Source organism: Xenopus laevis, chromosome 1L (genome assembly GCF_017654675.1).
Source record: "Xenopus laevis strain J_2021 chromosome 1L, Xenopus_laevis_v10.1, whole genome shotgun sequence".
Classification (NCBI taxonomy): Eukaryota; Metazoa; Chordata; class Amphibia; order Anura; family Pipidae; genus Xenopus; species Xenopus laevis.
Window position 1 is genome coordinate 57,784,754 of NC_054371.1, and position 27,732 is coordinate 57,812,485.

The 27,732-nt window shown below is 38.6% G+C and overlaps 1 protein-coding gene across 2 annotated transcripts in view; it reads right to left on the reverse strand.

The window, feature by feature from the left end:
• LOC108699289 overlaps positions 1-21,958 on the reverse strand; it is a 43,210-nt gene extending 21,252 nt beyond the window's left edge. The window contains exons 1-10 of one of the 2 annotated variants that reach the window (XM_041589404.1): positions 21,781-21,958; positions 15,865-16,162; positions 14,418-14,518; positions 11,255-11,324; positions 10,386-10,516; positions 8,420-8,508; positions 6,693-6,792; positions 3,918-3,961; positions 3,605-3,745; positions 1,586-1,782 (exon numbers count right to left, since the gene is read on the reverse strand). In XM_041589404.1, coding sequence (XP_041445338.1) covers positions 1,586-1,782; positions 3,605-3,745; positions 3,918-3,961; positions 6,693-6,792; positions 8,420-8,508; positions 10,386-10,516; positions 11,255-11,324; positions 14,418-14,518; positions 15,865-16,072 — 1,081 coding nt within the window. In that variant the 5' untranslated portion in view covers positions 16,073-16,162; positions 21,781-21,958. The remainder of the gene's footprint in view (positions 1-1,585; positions 1,783-3,604; positions 3,746-3,917; positions 3,962-6,692; positions 6,793-8,419; positions 8,509-10,385; positions 10,517-11,254; positions 11,325-14,417; positions 14,519-15,864; positions 16,163-21,780) is intronic. The other variant, XM_018231286.2, reaches the window with a different exon arrangement.
• Between the last annotated feature and the right edge of the window lie 5,774 nt (positions 21,959-27,732).

Genomic DNA, 27,732 nt, shown 5'->3' on the forward strand with positions numbered 1-27,732 from the left:
CAACTAGAAGAAAGAAAAAAAACCAGCTGAAATTATCTGCAAGGGGAGATGACCTGCAGCTACATAAGGAACACATTCTGAGCTTCTATACAGTACAACGCTAATTATTATTTTTTTTTAAATTAGGAAAAAACACCATCTTAACCAATATAAGCTAATCAGAGATTGGCTTTAGCGAAATAGCTGACTCAGGCCTTGGCAACACCACACAGTTTGCTAATGGACTAGAAGCCAAGAAGCTTCCAGGGAAGCCATTATTTTGCATAAAAAGGATAAATAAGACATTAGCGCCTCAGTTCAGCCACTTCTTACTCTTCCTGCATTCAAATCAACTGGCATAACTGTGTACAATGAACTTTGCTAAACAGGGTTTAACAATTTACTTAAGTATAATAGTTTTTTTTTTATCAACAGAAGTCGTCTGAGCTTTATTATAGAGAATCTTCTCTCTTTCCTAAATTGCAAATTCCTTGTTTGTTCAAATTTAAAGTATAATATCTTGCCATTTTGGTATTAATCTGAATCTACTTTTAATGTACACATAAAAGACAGTAACTTCTGCTTGTCTCTCACTCAGAAAATCTCAGAACATTTTTCCCTGAGAGGATGAAGTCAAGTGTACGCAATTGCGAACGCTGTATAGCTTTTTAATGCAGATCTTTGCTGTTTTCCCTATGCTTTTCTTCCATTCAATTCACTTAAATAAATGCAGTTACTATTAACATTATCATGTAAAAAATGTCTGCATTAGAAAGATAACTTTATATATCAGCAGTTTTGTTAGATGTGTGGTATTTTTTAAGGTCCAAAGTGTGGCCTAAAACTACCACTAGCATATAAGTCTGCTTTTTCAGAAAACAAGCCAATAACTATCCTTAGCCTTTCTGAAGCTTTGGGAGAGGTCATCCTGCCCTTAATCCCTATAGATTTGTGCTTGCTGTCGATCACTTTTATTGTATGTAACACCTTCAAAACACCAGCAAGATGAAAGTTTCAACTCCCATGGTCATTACACCAGTGTACTGAAGGACCTTCAGAGTCAAAGTTCTAGTGGGATATAGATGTTTGTGGGTATTACAAATGTTCTTAATCTTTCCTCTTCCACATATAAAGAACAAGCCGGATTGATGTACACAAATGAATGCACTATTTTTGTATACAATGGCAAGTAGTGAAGTATGTCTTTGTTACTGTTCTTGTACTGTTCTGGGTATGTATATATAAAATGTTGTATTATGAAAGCAAATTTAATCCTGAACAACGTTTACATCCAAATATTTTAAAGTTATTTGTAAGACATATTAAATATTGAAATAAGTATATCTGTCCTTTGCTGGTTGTGACTGCAAGTACTTCTGAAAACATGTCGCAGTAGTCAATACTTGGGTTTTCAATCCTTTTATTATCTTTATATGATCTGTGGCCACGCAAATACTTAAAACATTTCTGTTAAAAACCACACAGATCATTAGCAGATTACTACAACAAACCAGAAGTCGTTTCATATTCGAATTGTTCAAGGAACAGGACATTTTAAAATAAAACTTACTAATACACTGGAGACTTTAAATGACTCATGACTGACCTTGAATTTCACTAATAGAAACCAGGGAAAAGTCACAAGACACATCAGGAAGTAGATAGTGTTCAGGATCTCCAATTTCATACACTAATTGTTCAGCAACTGTGCCAAAAGAGATAAGGCCGCCAGTTTCTTGTGGCTTCGATATTGTGAAATTCCCATCTGAAGTGCATTCCACTATCGGAAAGCCAATATTGTGCCTGTTCGTAAAATCATAAGTGAGAGTAATAATGAGATCTTCATTAACATCTTAACACATAATGAATACCCTCCCTGCCCATAAGTAGTGTAAAACATTTTGCAGCATGTTTCAGTTATATTCATTGAGCATTATGAAATGGCACTACTAGAACGGTGACTTTCTTTTCTAGGGGGTTCTTAACCTATTGGTTAAGAGGTAGTTTAGGGTTGGTCACACACTTAGAGGCTCAGGGTTGGGTACCTACCATCAAATTTACCCATACAACTCAATACTAATATACAAACAGCTTCAATTAAAGGATTTTAATTATTAATTAGAAACCAAATCAGCTAGCAGCCAGAGAGGTCTGTAAACTCTACAGGGGCAACGTATGGTATCAGTATCGGAAGAGGACTTCTTTACCTATTATACAAAACAGCATTTTGTACAACGCAAGTAAAATTAGATAGAGGTATGTTTCAGACACCATTTGCTATCTCTGTTGAAATCAGCCCTGTCTGAAGTCTTTTAAAATGTACATTCTTTCACATCCCCAAAGCTTTTGTGCTTCCATTGTATGAATGTCTACAAAGTACTATTCAGTAATAACATGAGGGAAAGGCAAGAAGAACAAAGAACAATCATTTCAGGGAGATAACTGAATTTGCTGAAAACTAATCAGGCAATTACTTGCAGTAAAGTAACTCTATGCTGCTTTGCTCTTTTTTGGTTAATGCAGTTTTCAAGATTGAATTTTGTTACGTCTTTATTCTTTCTCCTAATTAATCTTTATTTGTGCAGAGATGAAAGGTGCAAAGGAATGTCTTTCAAAAGGATGCCATTTTAAAGTCCCATCTTATATTACTTATTTGTCCTTCATTATTTGAGAACATAGTCTTTTAATAACCACATAATATTCACTACTTATTACAGAGTAAAAGTAAAATATTTTTTTTTAATTTGTTTAAAATGGAGTCTATGGGAGAAGGCCTTCCAGTAAATCAGAGCTTTCTGGATAACGAATTTTCAAATAATAGCTCCCATACCTGTAACTGTAACATAAACACATTTTGTTTTTGTTTTTTACTTTGCCAATTCTTCTTGTTGTACACACAATCAAAAATAATCTGCAATTAATTTGGTAAAAAAAAATGCTGACAGATTCTTGAAAGCTTGCCTGGACTTTATATTTAGAAAGCTGACCAAGGTACAAGCACCATGGCTGTTTTTATACTTAACCAGGATCCAGGTCAGACTTACATCTACATATTGTCAGCGCACATGCTCTCATATTTGTTAATCAGAGTTGTAGAGGCTCTGACCAAAAGTGGCAGTGGCAAAACATGGCAGCCCACTACCCTGCTAAGCAGTTGTGCAATGAGCACTGAGGTATGAGGGAACAAGGGCCCCCACAGGAGTTAGGGTGATGTGGGTGGGGAGGGTTGCTGTGAAGGGCTTTATTTTTCCTAAAGAAAAGACACCAAAAAGCATGATGATCATGAACAAAATGTATTCACCAAGTCAGTGAATATACTAAATATGGATGAAGGCCCTATTCCCGCCTTCGCCCCCAAAATGGTGTTAGCACACAAACAATATACAATATAAGTCAATTTGTTGTCTAGATCGGGAAAATATGCTAATATTTTCATAGTTAGCACTAATAGGTAACAGCCATCATGCTGCTAAACCTCAGCAAAGGAACACCTACAAATCAATAAAAATGACAACAATAATATTTAGAGCACAATTTGTGGGGTTATTTTCGTTGATTTTTCTTTTTTCACAAAATAAACATTCTGACTAAAGCCATTTCCAAAATCATATACAGAAGTACTTACCAGTCTGGTACCAGATGCCAGTCAGTAAATATTCCACCTGTACACTGAGCTCCACACTCTATCAGGTGACCGGCAAGACTGTTGCAAGAGAAAAATGTCTTAAAAATCACATGGGAAGATGTCTTTCCTATACCACTGCAACTATGCAACTGAAAACCATACAGTATATTTGAGGGCTTATGTGAATACTCTTTATGGAATATATGTATGTATGTATGTATGTATGTATGTATGTATGTATGTATGTATGTATGTATGTATGTATGTATGTATGTATGTATGTATGTATGTATACCAGTAAACCGATGTTTACCTGCCAGCTGCAAGTAAGTCAAATTCATTTCTCTTCCAGCCAAACTAAATGAGGAAAAAGAACAAGTTACTTTAATAATTTAGCTTTGACAAATTATTATTAACACAAAAGTGCCAATGTATTTGCCGATGCCTGTGCTCCATACGGTGTACCACTGCCCTTAAGTGTGGGGCTTAAGAATTGTGAGTTTTTGTGCTTTACAGGCCTCCCTAAATATGCACCAATATTACCTCTATGCAACATTAGTTAACTTATATGTTTAAAGCCAGCAATAATAATGATAAAGTCTTGTAATCTTTTAGCACCACCATGTGGTATGTGTTGTAAGTTCACAGGCCAGTGTTACAGCAAGTTACAAATGCATGATATATTGCTACCTCAGTTCATCTATAGTCCAAAGACACTACATTATGTTAAGGGTTACAAAATTGTAGAGATAAATCTGAATCAAACAGCTACTGTGAAATATATGTTCAAAGCATATTTTGGGTAAGGGTACATGTATACGAGTAACCACATTGTACAGTTGTGCCATCAACCATAATATGTTTAATGGAAATACCTGTATGCAGACTAAAAAAAAAAAAAAAAAAAAAATGGGTAAATATGGGTAAAATAGCTATACTGGCACCCTATGTGCTCTAATATAGCTCTATTTTACCCATAAAGAGGTAGCATTACTTGCCATATGTAGTTCTGTGTCCAAGAAGAAAGATTTGTGTGTGTGTGTATCCATAGCCCAAAACACTCTTCATGTAAAAGAGAAGAGTAGAAGGCTACATGCAGTGTTATGAGCATGTTTTTGTACTAAAATAGTTCTTGCATAAGAAAGAAATGCAGTTAATTGCACAAAAACACATTCCATTCACTGCAGCCTGCATGTATAGATGTTCTGTACTTGTATTCTGTCTAATTCTTTCAAAAGCAGAAATAAAATTCTGTTATATAGAGGTGCTTTACTGCACACAACCTTTTTTTGTTATCATCTATATCTATAGTTAAAATTGCCTATATCTTGAACAACTTTTTACTCTTGTGGTTGCACTGAGGTTAACATGATACCCTCTCTGTGTATCTAGTTTGTTTCTTCCAAATCAGAAAAGGCAACATTCAGAATTGTACTGTGAGAAAAGTCGTATCGTCTTATTGTCACTGGATGCTCATTCACTTTTGAATAAAATATCTTTCAACTGTACTGTCACTCACTATCGGGGGGGGGGGGAGTAAGTGCAGCAGAGCGCATGGGCGCCATCTTCTGGCTCTTTGATATTCTTCCTTAAGTGAGCGATGCACAGTTGGAGCAGTATTCCAGTTTGTAGCAACTGCACATGCGCCAAAAGTTCCAGAAATTGCTGAAGGGAAGGATGAGGACCCAAAGAATACAGAAGAGCCGGAAGATGGAGCCCATGAGTACTGTGTTAGGGGCACTTTCAGGGGTATTCAACTATGTGGGGGGGAGCAGGGAGGGGGCTATCTTGGGTAGTAGGTAGGCGCTTTTCTTATTGGGGGGATTAGTACTCCTTCAAGAGGGGCTTGAAAGTATTCTTGGACAAGCATAATATTATAAGCTATTGTATTACTAAAATCTACGATTAGTATAGATATTGGTATGGTAATGTATGGGGGTTGGTGTGGGTGTGTATGGACACTGGGTTTTATTTGTAGGGGTTGAACTTGAACCCAACTTAACTATGTAATTTAACGATGTAACTTCATAAAATTGACCTTAAGTGGTTTCCAATATCTTGCTAAGGGTTCTAATTTCTTATATTATTAATGGATGAAAACTACTGAACTAGTGAAAAGTATCAGACGATGATAGATGAAAAAAATAACTAGAATGTCACCCATGACAGATCTGCTTGTCTGTGAGAAGGAAGAAATATAAAACACTTGACTACACATCACTGTGCCAGCACAAAGTAACTATTCAAAATACTTTCCGACTGCTTACTATAGCATAGTATAAACTTTAATGTTCCTCTCTGGTGTCTGGCAGCACAGCGATCCTGGTTCAGACTCTTAACTGTTACTATCTGCTACATTAGTCAAAACATTTCTCAGCAGGATCAATGAAAACAGTACCCTGTAATGAAGATTAGAAATGTGACTGTGAACTAGTGTAATTAGAACAGTTTACAGAGCCAGTGACCTCCTAGAGCTGCTCCAGGTTAGAGTCCTGCACAGGTCCATTTTTTGGGACCCGACCCGTACCCACAATCCGGACCCGGATTCTTAACTGTTTGGACCCACAACCCAACCCTACCCACAAGTACCTTATCCGCAACCTGGACCCGCGACACGCTGACCATTAAGAATCAGGAAGTGCTGTCATTGTAAACCGGAAGTGACATCATCGGAAGTAGACGTGATCAGGGGGGAAAAGGAGTAAAACAGGAAGTGCTGTCATTGTAAACTGGAAGTGACGTCATCGGAAGTCGACGTAACCAGAAGAAAGGAGTGAATATCGATATTGAGAAGACCCGCGGCCCGACCCGCAAACCTGCAGAACCGCGGTTATACCTGCACCTGGAACTTCTAAACGCAACCCACAGGGTACCGCAGGTTTTTGCGGGTAAGCCGTGGGTACCCGACCCGCTGCAGGACTCTACTCCAGGTACTGTAGATGCGAGAAGGTGAGCAAGGAAACATGAAAAATGTGAACAACCCCTTTAACTGTGGTTGCTCAATGTGGCTTTTTTTGAATAACATGACTGAATGTTTAGTCACAGCCATAATTAAGGAATATGCATTTTTTTAAAAAAAAATACTTACGGAATGTATAAGAGGCCCCAGTACAACGCTGCTGTCTACACATCTACCAGTCACAACAATGTCTGCTCCGAGATCAAGGGCTCTGCTTATTGGCCTTGCTCTGTAAATTAAAAAAAATATATATACCATCTAAAGTTTACGGTTACCAAAGGACTACCTAATACAAAATACTACAGCCTAGTACACACCAAAATTCTGTGGAGTGTTTTTTTCTGCCACTCCAATGATACAATTATCGGGGTATTAATCGCTCTGCACCAGGTGAATATCGCCCAACACTGCAGTATTTTGTATAAACTGGCATATATTGACGTGGTTATATGTCTGGAATTTGCGATACCAAAAGAAGATACCCACTGTACAGAAGTGCTCCTGAAAGCTAATCTGTATCAAATGACCACCATCCACTATGGAGTATTTTACATAGGTTTCCATCTATGCTTAGTATTGAAGTATTGCAATCTATTATTGCAATCTATTATTACGTTTTCTATACTATTCAATATATTAGTTTTAGTGCTGCAGATGTTTAGATCCTTTGAGCTCAATCCCCCTCTTTTATGTCAAACAAACTAAAATGTAATAAAGCTATAACTTTGTGGCATGATGTCATTCAAAAATCATCTAAGACTGAAAATAAACATGCACTCCAAATATTAAATACATTTTCCTTCAGATGCCCCCATACTCTGTGTTTGTACCCCATGGTTTAGGACCCTGGTGTGTTCATTCTCACTATCTAGGGAAGTGATATCTGAATGAATGTTACCATAAAAAATTTGCGTTTTTCCTTGTTCCTGAAAACAATGTGTAATGTATAGATGTACGTACATGTTTAGAGAATCTCATGTTCTTGTACAGGGAAAGCACTTCCTACTATTCATGGCTCAGTCTCCTTCCTGTTGCTCCGAAAACTTTGCTTCTAACATGCTTATTGCCTTACATTTTAGCTATTTCATAACAAAGCTTTCTGTCTTATGAGTCACAAATCCAATTTGAAACCCATGACTTGAACTGAAGCACTGTGACATTTTTATTACCGCATATATTTCTTCTACCGATCCATTACTTTGCCTTGCCCCATACAATGGGCCAATTTAAATGTCAGGCTTCATTTAAAAGGATACCACCTGTCATTGGGAATCATTTTAATGTAAACTTCCTCTTAAATTACAAGTATAGTCACTTTACCTGTCTATACCTGTATCTAGTCATGTGCCTAAAACCAAAATAGCACATCATATTACATTTCATATTTATATTAAATGTTATCAGTTCAGTCAAATAGTGTGAAATATGTAAAGAAAGAAAGAAGGAAACGCATAATCAATAGGGTGTGCCAATTTGTTGGCCACCCCCCCCCCCCAGTGATTATAATTGCTCACTTCAGACCCCTGGCCCTCTTCTTTGCTGAAAAATGCACCAGCCCCTAGTGAGTATACCATCCAAACTTCTTTTATCCTTGGTTACTGCCATAGGTGGGTGCACATGCATAAATATTCTGCTAAATTCTCCTTTTATGCTACGGTTCACACACAACATCCACAAAGGTTTCCAGGAGAGTCAAGATGGTTGTGTGGTGTTCACTAGCATAGCCCCCCAGGCTGTCACCAGTTTTATCAAAGTCTGGGGTCTCAGGTTAGTATTTATAACAAATTGTCAGCCCAAGAGATTATGACTTTCCTTTAAAAAATAAAAACACCAGCAAGATCAATAAATTAACTCACCCAAGGTAAGCATTCATACTATGAATAGTATCTGGGAATGGTGTGCCACTATCCATATCTGTGATGCCTGCTTCCTTAAATGAATCTTTCTGGAAACAAACAGTGAACTTTATTAGGTATGTTTGTGAGAAGGCCATGACAAATGTATTCATAATATCAGATATTAAATAAAAATGGTTGTTCGCTTTTGAGTTAACTTTTTGTATTATGTAGAGTGATATTCTGAGACAATTTGCAATTGGTTTTCATTTTTTATTAGTGTTTTTTTTTTTAATGTTTTTATTCAGTGGCTCTCCAGTTTCAGCACTCTAGTTGCTAGGGTTCAAATTACCCTTACAACCATGCATCGATGGACTAAGAGACTGGAATATGAAAAGGAGAGGGCCTGAATAGAAAGATGACCAATAAAAAGTGGAAAAAACAATACATTTGTAGCCTTACAGAGCATTTGCTTTTTAGATGAGGTCAGTGACCCCCATTTGAAAGCTTGAAAGAGTCAGAAGAAGAAAGCAAATAATTCAAAATCTATGAAAAAAAAAAAAAATGAAGACCAATTGAAAAGTTGCTTAGAATAGGCCATTGTATGACATACTAGAAGTTAACTTAAAAATGAAACAACCAATAGCATAGAATCACAACAGTTAATTTTACTATTATAATGTATCTCTCTATACTCTCTATTACAAGCTTGAAGGTTACATGGGCTGAAGGAATTCCAGTACAATTTCCGTAAGGAACGTTCCTGTTCAGCTGCTTTACAGGAAACAATACCTTCTGTATCACCAATTATGTTCCAACATGTAGTATAACACCTTCCCAATAGAGCAGATGCTGTTAATTGAAGCCTTTCCTGCTTTAACACCCTTGGTTTTGGACAGCCAGGTCTCCCATTAACCCACCATAAATTTTCAAAGTTGGCAGATTTATTAAAGGTTGAATTGAAAATTTAAATTTTCTAAATTATTTTATGGTCAAAACGGTCAAATTCAACTAAGGAATTATCCAAATCCTTTTAAAAAAAAAAATTAAAATATTTGAATTTCAAGTAAAATCAAATTCATGTTAGTTGAAACAAAAAAAACTCACGTGAATTCGAAATTGACCCTTGATAAATAAGTGCTAACTTATGATAGAGTACATTGCTTGAAGGGGAACAGGGTGAGCCTGGGCCAGTGGGTCACTGGGAAAAACCCAGAGGGCCCCGCCCTCCCAGACCCAAACCGGGTGCGGGGAGTGGCTGGGCCCCTTGGGAAATGCAGGGGCCCCTGGTGCGACAACCCTGGTGGGCCCTGCACCCACCAATTCAAACCCTGAAGGGGAATGAGATCAAGACAGCTGGAGACTGAATTAAGAACACAACAATTACATCTACAGATTCAGAGCTATAATAAAAAAAATATATATCTTTTTTTAAATTATTTCCTTTTTCTCTGTAATAATGAACAGTACTTTGAGTTTATTTGATGTTTAAATGTTTTTTGTTTTTTTTAAGTAGACTTAAGGTATGGACATCTAAATTACAGAAAAACCCCTTAACTGGAAAATAGTGATGTGCGGGCTGACCCGATACCAGCAGGACCCTCGGATCACGTGGAATCAGGCTGAATTATGGGCATCCATGGTGGGTATGGGTCACATTGGGTGCTACAATACTGTAGTGTCTGTGTATAGAGATATGGCTTTTTGTGACTCGCACCACTAATCCACAGGTGTGGGTTGGGTGCAGGTCCTGCAATGGAAACAGTTTGTGGGTTAGGGTCGGTGTAGGTTATGGTTTCGTGGTTAGGGTTGGGTGTGGGTTCAACTTTTCCAAACCCGCACATCACTAGTGGAAAACCCCAGTTCCCAGAGCAATATGCATAAAAAGGTCCCATACCTGTAATATGCTGAAGTTGGTTTTTACCATATAAAAAGAAAAGGAAATATAAAACATGCAACAAATCAGAGTTTTAAGTGAGGATCATACCTTTTTCATCAAATCATCACCAGTGACAACTGCTATCTTCATATCAAGATTGGCTTTCTTTACTACTTCTTGCAGGGCAGCGGCACATGCCATTGGGTTATTTCCCCCAGCATTACTGACTACACGAATACCTACAATAAAATAGGTCAGCAACATTATTCACCAGCTGTCTTATAGGTTTAAATGTGTAAATGTAAACTATCCACCTTTTTGCACAAACACAGAGCTGTAAAACACAATTAAAAAGCAGTATAAAGAGGAAGGAAGGCCCACATTGTTCTACATACACTAAAGCTCTAAACACACAAGCACACATTTTTACTACACATCAGCCTTAGCAGTTTTCTGTACAATCAATTTAACTGTGATCACATCAGTGACTGTTAAGGAAAATATACTGTTTTAATAGGGGCCAAACAAAAAATAAATCCACAGTTTTTTTACACAACACTGAATTTTTCAAATCCTCTGCCACAGCTTGGCAGAGACTGCACCATGTTGATATATGTGGTACTACACAGTTTCTGTTTTGAGAGGAGTAACAAGTTCTTACCATTTCCCGCCGTGTCTAGCACTGACAGAATTCAGCTTCCCGACAAGCGAGCAGGGAACAAGAAAATGACATCTGTTTATTTGTTTTAGATATAATAACTATGTCATCTGACCACCTTCTGCATACTGAATGTTTTATGTTGTATTATTTACACCCCCCCTCCATAATTTAAAGCTTACAGGGCTGCAGACGGTGACAGAATACACAAAATGTAAAATCAGCAATTCAGAAAACTTGACATATGTAGAAGAAGAAAAAAGTTTTCACAAAGTGGCACACTGACCGACAGATTATTATGTAACAGTTATGGCTTTACCTGCTTTATGAATGTCTGTTATATATGGAGCCATTGCAGTGTGGATAAAGTCTGGAGTGTATCCCAAACTCTGAAAACAAACAAACAAAATGAAAACACAAATTGTGTCTATTACTAAAAAAATAAATAAAAAAAAAATAAAAAAAAGACTGGATTTGACAATGGGAGAAAAGATGGAGCTAAACACAATCAGAGGAAAAGGTATATAAAAAATCTATACTTAGGTGAAGATTCAAAACCTCCTCCTCACAAAACCTGTGAACTTTTTTTGGGAGATGGTCATCTGCTAATGATTTGCTCTCATGTGACACATAACGCTGACATGCAATAGTATACAGTAGCTTAGCACACACTTTGGAAGCTGAATTACAACCACAGGTGATAAAGGCATGACTTTTACTCCACATTTTTGTTATTTTTTTTTACCACATCTAATACAGTAGGCAGTGATGTTGATCAGAATGCATAAATCAGAGTTACTACTTGGCCAGGCAAGGTCTTATTTGTCTGAGCTGGAGCATATAAAAGAGAGACACGCATAGTCTAGTTCAGGGGTGTCCAAACTTTTTGCAACGAGGGACAGATTTGTTGAGGTGAAAAATGTGTTGGGGCCGACCATTTAGCCCGACATTCATTGAACCATTAACACCATTTAACTCATTTAAATAAGGAATCGCGTAGCCTTAGCGGTAATATTTGGGCACATTAGTGAAACGAACTGCCACTTGGTCTATACTGCTGCCTGTGTGCTGAAGGTGTTAGTAATAGACACGTACTGGAACATAGTGACACGCCGCTCTCACATATTTCTTTAGCACTGAAGGTGCAATAGAAGTACTGACGTGCCAGTACAGTAAACTAAAGACGTATGTGAGAGCGGCGCGTCACTACGTGCCAGTACGTGTCTATTGCCAACACCTTCAGCACACAGGCAGCATTATAGACCAAGTGGCAGATCATTTCACAAATGTGCTCAAATATTACCGCTACATCTACATGATTCCTGATCGAACTATGCTGGCGGGCCGCATTATTATTAATTTCATGATGGAGGCTGAGGGCCAGTGTAAATTTGATAAAGGGCCACAATTGGCCCACGGGCCGCACTTTGGACATGCCTGGTCTAGTTTATAGTGATTACATATTTATTACATTGATAGAATTGAAAGGAAAGCCAGATGTAATTATGTATACAGGGTATTAGGATAAAAAACCAGATCTCTGGTATATTTATGCCACACCATGCACAGTAAACTTCCCACAGATCCAGATATGACAGACCCATTTTAATAACTGGATACTTTCAGGTGCTGTAGCCGATTGTGATTCCCCAAAAGGGAGATCAGAAACTAAACAATTGTATTAACCAAGATTGGCCAATGAATGAACGGCTAAATAGCACAGAATTCATACATCAGCAGTAGTGTCGGCCCAAGCAGTCCAGGTCTGCCAAAGACCCAAACCAAACCCTAATACTGGTCATCAGTTGGCACAGCTCTCCATTTTGACACGTCAATTGCAGCTGCCACACTAAGTTTTCATCAGCCAAATGTGTAGACGGAGACTCAGACAGGTAATAAGCATCATACAGTTCACAGAGTGCATCACCAGCTTAAATACTGTGGTAACAAGTATAAGAACAGCAACTAGAATCTCACATATTAGTAATCAACAACAAACAATTGCAGAAATATAACTCAGCAATACTGCCACAATACTATCCTTAAAGTGGTGTTCACCTTTAAGTTAACTTACTAACCTTTAAGTTAATTTACTAAAGGGAGAAGTGGCTAACGCTGGTGAAAATTCACCAGTGTGACGTCATTTCGGGACATCGCCGATTTACTAAAGGGCGCTGGCGTAATTAAGCTAGCGAAGGAGTTAGACTATCGCAACTCTAACGCCAGGTGTATTTTTGCTCTGGTGAAAGAGCGTTACTACGCAAATTCACTAAGTTTTTGTTTTTACTGAACTTTACCTCTATTGCCAGATTTGCCTTCGCCACCTCAGACAAGCCAAAGTGCAATAGAGTAGATAGGACTTGGTCCGAAAAAAGTTTTTCTAAGTCCCAAAAAACGCTGACGTCTTTTTCTTTTTACAGGGTGATTGTATGATCTTTTACAGCCTTTTTTTTTGGGTACCCTCCTTCCCCCCTACATTTCCTAACATATGGCACATAAAGTATACTGTGGACTCATGTGTAGGGCAATATAACAACTCTATTTTCTTTTATTAAGCTTCCCTGGGCTTGTGTAGTGTAATGTATTTGCTACAACATATACGTCCATTGAAATTTAACTTCCCGCCGTATGCAAATTATCTAACGCTTCGCTATGCCTGCCGTAGTAACACTAGCGCAACATCGCAAGAGTTCGGCGCCGGTGACTAAACTTCGCAACTTAGTGAATTAGCGTTGTCTGTGTGAAGTTGCGTGTGGCGAAGGCCGTGAAGACGTCGCTGGCGAATTTTCGCCTGTAAGTGAATTTCCCCTTAGTATGTTATAAAATGGCTAATTCGAAGCAACTTTTCAATTGGTTTTAATTTTTTTTCTTTTTTATAGTTTTTGAATGATTTGCCTTCTTCGGACTCTTTCCAACTTTAAAATGGGGATCACGGACTACACCTAAAAAACGAATGCTCTGTAAGGCTACAAATCTATTGTTATTGCTACTTTTTATTTCTCATCTTTCCTCTACTATTCATATTCCAATCTCTTATTAAAAGGGACCCGACACCCAAAAATAATATTCAAAATCCTATATTATCACATTAGTCAAGCAAAATGAACTTTTATTACACAATATAAATTATTTGAATCTTGTTTCCTTCAGTCTGGGAACTCATAATTATAGCAAGCAGGCAGGAGCCAGTTTGTGGACACTGTTATTAAGACAAGCCTTGCATCATCTCAAAATCTTGTTTGTGCACCAGAATGGATTCTTCTGACTACTGAAGCAATGTAGCAGACACCTGCCTTCCTCCACCAATTACCACAATGCCATGTATGCTTCTTCACAGTTCTGTTAACCAGCTGGCTTCTGCTACATTGTTTCAGTAGTCAGAAGTACAGAGGTTAGCAAGGGAAAGACGGATACTGATTTCAATAGCAATTACAGATGCTTTAAAAAAAATAAATTTACAACACACAAAACATGTCACTTACGGATGACTTGGCCTTTGCTGCCGTCAGCAGAGACATTGTGATTTCAGAGAGATAATCAAACACCAAAAAATCCAGTTTTCCACCATACAAAAGCTGTGGAACTGAAAATGAAATGAAAATGAAAATTTTTTTGTAATGTATTCCGACAGAGATATTTTAGTCAAGTCTCTATTATTTTTAATAAGTGATTTTTTTACCCATATTTAACTGGCTAAAATTATATGAGTGCAACTGTGATCAAGGGAGAAAAACTTTTATACCATTGAGTGTTATGGTTGCAAGACACCATTGTTTTGGGGTATGCAGATGCTTTCTGAACTAGTACACAAAAGTTGGTATGAGAACCTACAGTTCTCAGCTGCGCCCTGGGAAACAACTACAGGAGTACGGATATGGATGTATGTACCATATAGGCTAAAGAGGCACATCTTGGGGCTGCAGTAAATAGTGTACAGTTAACAAAATTACACTTCATACTTCCAAAACACTTTGCTTTTATTACCTCTACGCATTATTCAGGGTAAGAAAAGAATGGGAGGCACGTGTGGGATTAAATGGGGAGGGGGGAAATATTTGGATGGCACATTTCCCACGTGGCAGGTGAGATATTTTCCATATTCGCATATAGCAAACAAGCTATAAACAGTTCGCTCACTGCCAGTCATTACCAACATGTCTAAATGGATCTTCCCATACTTGCCTTGCTACATAATGCCCAAGGTGCAATCACTCTGGGTAAATTTCCACCCGCAAACTAGGAGCAAGCAATTTCTACCAAATAATCAAATTATGCATAGAATAATTGTGTAAATTGTCCAATTCTTCATATATCAGCTAAGGCATATAAAGACAATACATTGCTTATATTAAGGGAGGCACGTAGTTGTGATCTACTGGGGTTTTGCAGCAGGTAGACAACCACCTTTTGGACAACACTGGCTGAAACTATAAAATAAGAAGTTATCACTATGGGAGCATTATACGTTAGTTCACTAAACAGATGTAATATTTGCTACTTTGGATGGTTTCTGCTGCTGACTTGCAATATTTTCCATACCTTACAGCAAGTAGAGAGTTTTTTTTAAAGTTACAGAAACAGTAAAAGGGTAAATAATTTACAAATTATTATTAAAATATGTAAAAAAGTACATATATTCTGGAGAATATATGCCATCGACCCTATAAAGACTGGTCTTCATCTGACAGTCAATATTAGTATGAAAGATCTGATTATTCTGCCGTTTTATATTTAGTATATGTATAAGAACCTTACTCCCAGAAATCAGGCAGCATCGTGAGAATGAGAATACATATTGAGAAAAATATGCTTCCGATCTACTGCAGCATAAGCAAAAGGTACATCATTTATCTGCCTCAGAATAATCTTAAAGCATGTATAATTTACTTGGAAAAACACAGATTCACTGTGCATTTAGATCGGCTTTACCTGAAGCTGCGGTGTCTCCCCAGAATCCAGAGGCACAACCAATTCTAACTGGAGGACGTTTTGCTGTAGATGGTGGACAGTCTTGTGCCCCTGAATTAATGGAAAGCTGCCGGGAGTAAGACAGGCATAGTCTACTTTGTAGCAGCTGACCACCAGGTCTCCAAAAAGGGGCACATGATCCCTTAAGAAGAAACACAGTCCACCCCATTTCTGCACCAGATACTGCTACAGCCCAAATGTGCCTTGGCAGTATTGAGCTTGATTGATTGAAGTAGATTCTGCAGAGAGGATTTCTTTACTAAATGAAGAGATATAATAATATTGGTTACTCATGTTTATCATTCATAGTAACATACAAAAAGGAACAACATTTGTACCAGCACAGCAACCCATAGAAACCAAACCATCCTACCATCTTCCACAAATAGGATGTTCAATAGTGGGAAGAGTTCTAGATGTCGCTGAATCTTTCAGAATGCAAAGGCAGGGCCTCTTTAGCTCTTGTTTTGGTTATTGATGGTTACTGTGTTTTCTCCTGTATGTTTAATGTATACACACCATTTACTGTACAGTGCTACTGAATAGGTTTGTGTTTTATAAATAAATGTTCATAAAAATATAATAATAATAATAATAATAACAGTTGGAATTATTTCTACTGGAGGATGATCGTTGTTGTAGTTCAAAATCAGATGTAAACCTGGATTAGGAGGATATCTGGATTACATTTTATACATGTATCTGGGAACAAGATTGAATGGGGTACACTTTAAACAATAGCACAATGGTGGTCTCCCGCGGGCACCTAAATCATAGACAAACAAGGCAGGATTAAGAAGGTATCCCTTTAGATGGGTTCAACGTATTGTGTTTTTTCCTCATTACCCTTCTTATAGCTGCATTCCATTCTAGCAAAACAAGGATTCATGAATGCAGATGTGGCAGGCTAGAATGCAGTGCAGTCATTTTTTATGTTTATCTAAAATACACAGTCATAAATATAATCTCCTTATAATCTCCTTATAAATTGAGCTTAGTGGGCAGTACAAAAGAGTGTTTAGTGATGTTGCTTAACTCATGAAATTAATGCACCCCTACTTAAAACATGAGGTTTTTCAGCCAGTGACCCACAAGCCAAAGACAGCACTTCCTAAAAATCTATCTAAATCTATACCATTTATTGTAACTTTTATGCAAACATCAAGCTTCATTCAAATGTAAAGGAGCAGGTTTCCAAGGTTGGGTTATATATAGAATGAACACGTGAGTGCTTTCTGAAAGAACTGCACGCTTTGAGATATAAACTAAAATAAAAACCTTGACAAATAATGTCTGCTTGGCTGCAGCTGTTCCGCTACACTTATCATTGTGAACTTGATAGCAAAGTTTGGCATAGACAATGACTTCAAGATTAAATTAAAAACATTGGTAGTGCACTTTACAATACGGTGACCCTTTCACAAAGAGTTAGCAATTTTTTCTAGAATACCCCAGAGAAACTTTATTAACTCACTGGGATCCTTACAGTCAGAAACACACAACTGCGCCTAAATAAAAACATATCCTGCCTCACTGACACACATTTATAGAGTCAAATACTTTAAAATAATATTAGCAGTGTATATGGAGAAACATTTTATTATTATTATTATTGTATTGTCTTAAAGCAAAGGGCGGCAAGGGCACTAACTAAGGGCCTATCGCAAGTGTGCCGCTTAGTGTTCATGTAGGAAGCACACGTGTCTGCTGCTCTCAGGAGGGTATGGGGAAGGTAGGGGTGCCTACGTGCCTCCCCCAACCCGACCCTTGCTGACACAGCACTGATGAACACAGTAAGTGCTGTATTAGTGAAGAGAGATGCAGGCCTCTGCAATCTAAAATGAAAAACAGAAGCCTGCGGTAATTTGCACAGTGCCACAAAATGCAATCGGAAAAGTGCAACAATGGCAGAGTGTGGCTTTTCTGCATGGAGCATTATAACGGCCCCCCAAGGCCCACTGAATTGACACTCTGCCAATAGGCCTGCCTTGAACTGCACCATGGTTCAGTTGTTGGTAGTTGTTGTTAGTTGATCTAGAATGTAAGGGATTCAAATCAGATAACGGTCTCCTCATTTGGTGGTTCAGCTTTAGTTTATGAATGGTGCAGGGAAAGTACATAAAAAAAGTCAGTTCTTACATTTTCTACTCTTATGATGGCCATACACCACATGTACACACATACTCCACTTGTTTCCATACAGACAAAGATCCACTCACATGGTAAGGATTAGCAATTGAATCATGTCAGAGACCTATGCAGACAAGTCAGGAAAAGTATTTACAAACACTGCCCAATAAATATAAGGGTGACCAGTAAGACTTGTGTTGGTCCCATACAGAATAATCAGTTTTATGGGGCCGATTTACCCTATCAACAAATAATTGTCCACCAAGTTTACTCCTGAAAGCAATTCTGATAATAACCATGATACAAAAAAAGTCCCCCTGGATGCTTCATGCACACATTGAAGTGATACAAACATGTTCAGATAAAAATCAGAGGAACGTGTCCATATCTAGGAGGTGCTGCACGCCAAATAGTTTCCACTAATAGCCCCCCAAAGCCGCCCGCGAACCTTTGCAAAGCCGACCCTCTGACACTGCTAACGGATCATCGGCATAGTTTCAGTGGCAATGGGCTGGGGGCGGGGCAATCCTTCCATAGGCTGCATCCAGTTTTCATTTGTAATTAGTTTATGGAAGGGTTGTTCTGCCCCCAGCCCAACATCAATGAAACAACACAAAAGATCATTTAGCAGTGTCGGAGGGTCGGCTTAACGAAGGTTCGTGGGGCTGGGGGGGTTTGGGGGGCTTTTAGAGGATACTATTCGGCAAGCAGCACCTTATAGATATGGACACGTTCTTATGATTTTTATAGGACAGGATTCAGCCTTTTTAGGCAGGATTCTGGTTTGGTGGAATACAAGTGCCTGGCCGAACCGAATCCTTGTTCCTCACATGAACAGATGATTTTTTTAAAGCCATGCACTCAGAACGGGTTTCCTTTTAATGCTCTTTGGCATCATTTGCATATGCAAATTAGGTTTTTAAAAACTAAATAAGAACAACAAAAAAATCTATTAACAAGTATCTAACAGAAGCAGGACCACTCTCGGCTTTCGTCAGTCCCTCTTGGAATGCAGTCATGTACTAAACCATATACAGTGGGACAAAGGACTGCTCTCCGAGAAGAAAAGACTGCTTCTTTAAAGACAGAGGGAAGTTGCATTTCAGTCACTTTTGATAAAGGGTCAGTAATAGTTAGATCTAATGACGGAGGTCATTTAAAGTGCTTAATTTTGGCGTTTATGAAACCCCTCTTGAATATGTTTAGTTCCTTGCACCAGGATACGCATCTAAAGGTGGTGATACAAAGAGATCTGCTCGTTTGGCAATGTCGTCAAACGAGAGGTTCTCTTCCCAATATGCCCACCTTGAGGTGGGCGATATAGGGCTGATCCGATCGTGGGCACTAGGGCCCAATGATCGAATCATAATGACAGCTATACTGCTGGTCAACAACAGATGTGGTGCGTGATCCAACGGGTTTTTAAGTCCTGCCCAATCTGCACGATCAATCGGGAAAGCCCGTCGGTGGGACCCATACACGGGCCAATAAGCTGCCGACTTGGTCTGTCAGCAGCTTTTATCAGCACCTTTATGTGCAGAAAACGTTGATGCAAGTGGTTTGGGAACAGCATCTCTCTTAAAAACTGAGGCGGTGTCAGGCCCATGGCAGTTTTATTTTTAACTACGGCAGGGTTGCCTCTTAGAAACGGTTAGTTAGAGCACAGTGCTCTGGAAACTCTGAATAAAGTGCTAACCAAAGATCTCCTATTTAGCTGACACAAACCACAAACTGATGACTCAACAGCATAGCTGTATTTTTTCAACTGTGATTTAGTTCATTCATTTCCCCAAACATAAATATTTTAAATGACTGTTCCCACGAGCCCTGCAAAATAACCCACAGGTATTTAAATGAAAGGGGATATGTAGTGTACAATATTTTTTTTTCTTGGTCACTGCACATAGGGGGGAAAAAAGAACCAGAATTTTAATTGCTGTGTACAAAACAATTGCAAAGACAAATGCATCTGACAGCTAGAAACATGCCACCTTGCAGCCTCCTAGGGTATTGGTAAATTTAGCCTTTTCTTCTGGCTAATCACGAGATCTACTCTATATCCTTGCTGCCTCAGCAGAGAGGTAAGTCAGGAACATGGCAGTTACTCTAGGACACCGACACCTCCATTATTAGACTTTATTTGTATAGCAGTTACATGTTAAACTTTAATGAAGTTTTAACTTCTAATATCCTTATATTTTATAATCAAGGTTACAACACTATCTATATCTAGCAACTGCAATGTGTATCAACAGTTGGCTATGCAGTTTTGATCTATTTGCTGATGGAAATGTCCCCCCATAACTAAGTTTGACACTAAGGCACCCAAAGATACATTAAATGAGCACTAGAAAACTAGTGCAGCCCCCAGCATTGCATTCTATTAAAGAGAGTAGATGAATGTCATCTGAACACAGTACTCACTCCCAAAGGCAGTAAGAAGTATGTGCCACTTTAGCTTAGTTAGTTTGCTTAAGGGGTTGTTCACCTTCCAAACACAGTTCAATTGTTTTCAGATTGTTCCCCAAAAATAAAGACTTTTTTCAATTACTTTCTATTTTTTACAAAATGTAAGTTTAAAGTTCGTGTCTCTGGTGTTTGAGTCTGGCAGCTCAGTTATTCAGGTGCAGATTCTAAACTGTTTCAATTTTGCAACATTTAGTTGATACATTTCTCAGCAGCATCTCTGAAGTATTAGCAACTATTGTAGCAATGCTAACAGCTGTCTTTAATAAAAGCCAGAGATTCTGTTCAGCAGGGACAAAGAAATTTATCAATTTAGACCAGTTTACAGGGTCGGCGACCCCCCTCCAAGAGCTGCTTTAGAAGGTGAAACATGACTCTTTACACTTAAAGGAGAAGTCAACCCCTTTGGCACTAAAATTCCTCCCCCATGTTGCCCCCCTCCCTCCTCCCCCATGGCCTACCTCCCCCCCTCTCTCGGGCAAATGCCCCTATGTTGCTACGTACCCCTCGGTGCAGGTCCTGTCCACGGAGTTCACTGGCGCCATCTTCTCCCGTGCGGCATTTGGTGGCGTATGCGCAATAGGAGTATTTGACGGTTCACCTCTACTGCACATGCGCCGAAAGTCACAATGTTTTCCGGTTTCTTTTTTCGGAAACTTTGTGACTTTTGGCGCATGCCCAGTAGAGCTGATGCTCTAACGACGGGCAATCCAGGAAGAAGACCCCACGGGAGAAGATGGCGCCTGTGAACTCCGTGGACAGGACCTGCGCCGAGGGGTAAGTAGCAACTTAGGGTCATTTACCGGGGGGGAGGTAGGCCAGGGGGGAGGAGGGATTTTAGTGCCGAATGGGTTTAGTTCTCCTTTAAATATTAGAAAAACAGTCACACATAGAAAATAGTAAGTAATTGGAAAAAATTGTTATTTCTGGTGATTTATCTGAAAACTAGGTGTTTGAAGGTGAACAACCCCTTTAGTAACATACATTGCAGTTTACATATACAGTATCTTCATTATAACATGGGGAGAATCACAATGCAATTAGAGTGACAACACATTCTACATTGGGGACAAGTGAAAACATTTGCTATTCAACTACCATCTTGTCCTGCTATTTCTTGTGCCCTGGCACCAGCCTAGAATGAGGCTCATTTACTAACACCCAGCTGCCTCGAATTCACACAGCATAATAATTGACAGCAAAGGGAGGAGCAAGGGCCAGGCAGCTGTAAGAGAAAACAACTGGCTCATCACTTGGCAACTGAAGTTTTACACAACCCACCGTGCACAACATGAGCACTGACAGCCGCACAACAGTCCCAAATTTTCTCAACACAGTCCCGCACTTCCGGATCGCTCTTTTACAGTTCCGCAGCCCTGTTAAGAGTCTCTCTCCTTGTCTCCCTCCGGACAGCTAATCCAGACGTCCCAAGTCTCATCCCTGTGACGTCAGACTACGCGTATATAAGCGCACTGAAGCTTTACGTAACCGCGTCGGGAGGAGTGACGCGGATGTTATTGTTACATAAGTGTAAGCAACTCATAATACGCGGGAGTTAGGGCTGAAGACGGCAAAGTTGCGGATGTCCCGCTCACACTTATTTGTCTCTGTTTTCAGCACTACAGTGTTAAATAAAAGCGTGTTATTTATTGGTTTTGTGTCCGCTGCTGTCAGAGCCTGAGCTCCCAGTGTTTGACCCATTGTTTTTATTCGCTCGCTGAATCTCCTACTTATGCCGCTTGGAGGCAGTCGCCCAATAGAGCCCAATAGCTGCCTCTGGAGTCTGCTGCCTGTAATCATCATAAGAAGGGCTTTTTTGTTTCTGTTCGTAGATTCCACATATATCAGGGAAGAGAGGGGGAAACACTGCACCTATTACTTCACCACAAGTACAAATCTTGTACTAGGATAAAAAAACAAAACATCTTTTCCTAGTTGCCATGGATTCGTGCCTCAATGAGAGCCATTTTCTCCCAATTTGACCAAAAACTAATGTTTTTGTTCAAACGAGGGGCAGAATTTTTGCAATTAGAAATTGACTAAAAGTAATCATTTACCCTTCAGTAAATTTGCGCCTAACTACCAGGGTGCAGGTTCCCGGTCAGTTCTGCACAGGACTTCACTGGAATTCAAAATAGGCCCTGGCATTCCTGGTACTGAGAAGCCCAAATAGCCCCTCAGCCCACGTAATAGTCACTTTCTTTGGCATCTTTCAGCAGCACCTCCAGTGTAGGACTGGCCCGGCGGGAAACCGGGAAAAAACCCGGTGGTACTCGACCCTTAATGGGCCCCCGCCGGGCCAGACCCCTCTCCCGACCAGTTTGTTAAAAAAAAAAAAAAGATTTCTTTAGGCGCCGCCCTGTTCCATCTGTGCATGCACGCAGCAACATGGCGCCTTTCAAGCAGGAGCAGCGAGCAGTCACGCAGTGCGCATCACGGTAGGGGGTCGGAGGGGGCCCTGGACAGTAGTCCCGGTGGACCCCGGGCCCCCCCAGTCCGACCCTGAGCACCTCTAACATTTGCCAGAACCCACAGATTACCAGTCCAGGCCTGGTTCTGCGCTGGGAAATATCTGGGCCCAAAAATAGCGTCCACTGCTGATTTACACTGTTTCAATGAGGAAGTTGGACAAAACTGGCACTGTTACACATAAGAAGGCACTCTTATTTTTACTTCTGTCCAGTGTAGGAGAGGGCCTGAATAGAAAGATGAGTAATACATAGTAGTAATACCAATACATGTGTAGCCTTACAGAGACCCCAATTTGAAAGCTGGAAAGTCAGAAGAAGAAAGCTAGAGTCTATAAAAACAGAAAAAAATTCACACCAGTTGAAAAGTTGCTTAGAATTAGCTATTCTATAACATACTAACAGTTAACTGAAAGGTGAACTACCCCTTTAATATAAACAGATTCCTCATATGTATACAAGTATGGGACCTGTTATCCAGAATGCTCGGGACCTGGGGTTTTCCGGATAACAGATCGTTCCATAATTAGGATCTTCATACCTTAAGGGCAAGGCCAGATTGCGTTTTTACGTTGCGTTTTTAAAAAAGAACAGGCAGGCGTAAATACGCCACTGAAACCACATGCAACCGTCAACATGCGTTTTTCATGCATTTTTCAGCACTTAGGATTCTTTTCCCAACATGCACTTCTCATTGTTTTCATCTCATTGAGAATTTGGACGCCATATTTAAAATACGCTGCGTATTTACGCAAAGTGTGGTTTCAAACGTGCAGATCCCATAGAGTCTATTGATTTGGTAGTTTCTTGACATATTGGCGTTTCTGCTAAAAAATGCCAATACTGGCGTCCTGTGGCGGAGTTCAGCTTGCAAGTGCCCTGCGTGAATTGCCATAGTGCATTTTCCATTCGTTTCAGTGGTAGTGCAGTTTATGCGTATTTACACCTGGCTGTTCTTTTTTAAAAACGCCACAAAAACGCCACATCTGGCCTTGCCCTAAGTCTACTAGAAAATCATGTAAACAATAAATAAACCCAGTAGGCTGGTTTTGCTTCCAATAAGGATTAATTGTATCTTAGATGGGATCAAGTACAAGCTACTTTTTTATTATTACAGAAAAAAAGGGAATCGTTTTTAAAAATTTGGATTATTTGAATAAAATGGAGTCTATGGGAGATGGCCTTTCCGTAATTCCGAGATTTTCTGGATAACAGATCCCATACCTGTATATGATTATAATACAAAAAAGCCATGAATATCCTGTAAATGATATCCTTATAAACGGTGACTAGTGATGTCATCCGTTATAAACAATTAGTAGTGATGTCATTTTAGTCATATGACTCACTAAAACTTGTGTATTATAATAAATAAAGTACCCTTTGTTGGAAAATATGAGGGTATTAGAAGTAACCTCGGGGTTCCATGACCAGTATAAAAGCACTCAGCCTTCGGCCTCGTGCTTTTATATGGTCATGGAACTCCTCTGTGACTTATAATATTCTTATATTTTACAATAGGGGGTACTTTATTCACTAAATAATTTACCCTGTACCTCACTATATAATACTAGAATGTTAAATACACTCTTACATTCATTACAAATCCAAAATAGCTATACTTGTGCAGGATTCAATCAGTTGGCACTAAAAACACGTAATTTAAACATGGGTATGCAAACTTGCTTATTATATACAGGTATGAGATCCATTATCCAGAAACCTGTTATCCAGAAAGCTCCCTTAGACTCCATTTTATCTAAATCCAAATTTTTAAAAATGATTTCCTTTTTCTCTATAATACTAAAACAGTAGCTTGTGCTTGGTCCAAACTAAGATATAATTAATTTGTATTGGAAGCAAATCCAGCCTATTGGGGTTATTTAATGTTTACATGATCTTCTTGTAGACAAGGTATGAAGATTCAATTTATGGAAAAATCCGTTATCTGGAAAACCCCAGGTCCCAAGAATTCTGGATAACAGGTCCCATACCTATACATAAGTCTGTGCATTATTACTTGCAGTTTTGTAGAATAAATCCAAAATGAGCCTTCAATATAATGTGGCTTAAAACCGTTGTGTTATTTCAAGTCCACTTTTAAAAAGTAGGGTGGAGACATAGGACTGATTGATAAACCCTTCTGTAAGAAGTCAAAATCTTCTTTCAATAAACTAATAGAAGTGATGTTAACCACCATTGAGGTCCCGTTATTTTTTGTCTTCATTTTGTTTGCATTACAGAAGAGGGAAAAGAAGCACACTGTCATACTTCTGCTCTTGCCTTTTAAAACATTAATTACAGCAGAATTTTGGCACAAGCTTTCAGGGAACAACCCCTTCCTCTGGTGTAAAAATCTTCTTTTTGGTTTGCCCTATTGTGTTTCATCCTCCATGTCATGCAGAAGTTTTGATTCATGTAAAAAAAATAAGCTGTGGTTGATTAGGAATCTATATATATATATATATATATATATATATATATATATATATATATATATATAGATGATTCATTCCCCCCTTTTTTACTATTTACAATTAATATCTCTCCTTACATGTTCTTTTTCTCACATAATGATCCCCACAGGGCCACCAGTACACTGTATTGTAATCGTAGTCAGCACCATTGTGCTAACGCTTCATAAGCTTCTTCATTTCATACGTCCCAGATGGGAAGTAATGATAACTTCCATTCTCTAATCCTTCTGTGCTTCCTGCGTTTTGTTCAGTTAGTTCCAGTGTAGGTTTGCGATATGGACAGAGTAGTTATATTCTCCATCATGGCCAGTTCTAGGCGCATCAAGCATTTATTTAAAACCATTATTGCCCTGGAACACGTGTAGGTCGGAATCCTTTTAAGTTTATAATATACGGCCAAAGTCTTTAGGTGTACTTCGAATGTGTGGCAGTTAATTTTGTACCACTATACAGTTTTCAGATGTTGGGAGGTATGTGGTGCAACTGGTACTTTGTCCCATTTGTAAATGACTCCCAGCTGTTTCTCTTTTAATTGTACCACCAGTTTCCATTGCAACTGCCAGGGCCAGCTGAGACAAGTATAACTCATTTATGTTGCTACCTCTCTGCCTCATGACATCAGTAGCATGAAATTACTTGTCTTATAGAAAGTATGTGCCCTTTGTGTTAGAGCAAACAGAACTCAGCTGCCCCTGAACATGGTCCCCAACTACAGGTATGGGATCTGTTATCCAGAATTCTAGGGAGCTAGGGTTTTCCAGATAATGGATCGTTCTGTAATTTGTATCTTTATACCTTCAGTTTAATAAAAAATCATTTAAACTTTAAATAAACCCAATATGCTAGTTTTGCTTCCAATAAGGATTAATTATATCTTCGTTTGGATCAAGTACAAGATTTTGTTTTATTATTACAGAGCAAAAAGGACATAATTTTTTAACATATTGATTGGTTTGATAAAATCATGGAGTCTATAGGAGATGGTCTTCCTGTAATTCTGAGCTTTCTGGATAATGATCCTGGTATGAAAGGTCCTTTATACCAGCCCTGTGCAACTTGACTTGACTACTTTCAGTCAGCCCTAAAGACAAGGGTCTCCACTACAATGTCCCCACAATTCGCTGCACAACCCACCCCAGATGTTATGGAATGTTGGAACTTTTTTACTAATTCAGCAAAGGTTACAACTGGCGCATACGAACATCACAGAAATATTTTCAATGAAAAACACAGTTTTGTTAAGTCGTAAGGTCCTGGCTGTCTGAGTAATATTATATAACTGCATATACAATAATTTATTGACATTTTCTACCAAAAGAAACCACATAAGCAAACATATATACAAGGTTATTGACAATCAAATCCCCCTTCTGCAAGTTGGAACACTCAGCACAGATAAAAATGGGCAAATGTGTTATTTCCTGATTGTCCAAAAGGTGGAAGCAGAGCCCAGTTGTTCTGTAAGGGCCTCTCACAGTAAACTTTTGTTTTAAGAAGCAATAACTTGATTTTTGTGCAAAAGTTTAATAAAACACAGTCTCATAGGTTATAATGGTCAAAGAGATGTAATATTCTTTATAGCTGCAAAAGCGCTGCTAATAGATTGATATTGGTTTTGTGTGTATGTGTGCAAGAGCAATATCTTTGTGCTGTAATGCAACACTCTGTGGAATTGATGAGTGAAATAAATACGGAGTTCAGTAATAAGAGATATTTCTTTTTATAACTCAAATATAAAATAAATATAAAAAATATCTTTATTTTTTATCAAAGGAAATCTATTTTAGCAGTCCTCTTTTAGCCCATGTATAAACACCAAAGGATCCTCATTTCATCAGCTTGTAAGTACGCTACCAACTCTTTGAAAGGGCTTCAGTAAATGACACCAACATATATCATGGTTAGTATTAGAGTTATTGGCTAATATGACTTTATTGAGTTTTCCAAACATTCAGCATGGTTTAATGGTGATTTGTATATCTGCTTAGTATTACAACACTGAATGTGTGTTCTACCTTTTATTTTGTCGTAATAGATCTCATTATGTTGTTATAATGCACAAGAACCATCAGTATTTTGTAAATTATATATTTGTAGACTGTACTATATACTATCATTTGTCACAAGACGCACTAAAACTTGTGTATTATAGTAAACAATGTACCCCCTGTTGAAATATATAAGGATATTAGAGGTCACCTCAGTGTTTCAAGACATATAAAAACCACAGTGACTTATATTTTACAATCTGAGTCAGGTTTATCAAGGTAAGGTAAAACAAAAGAACA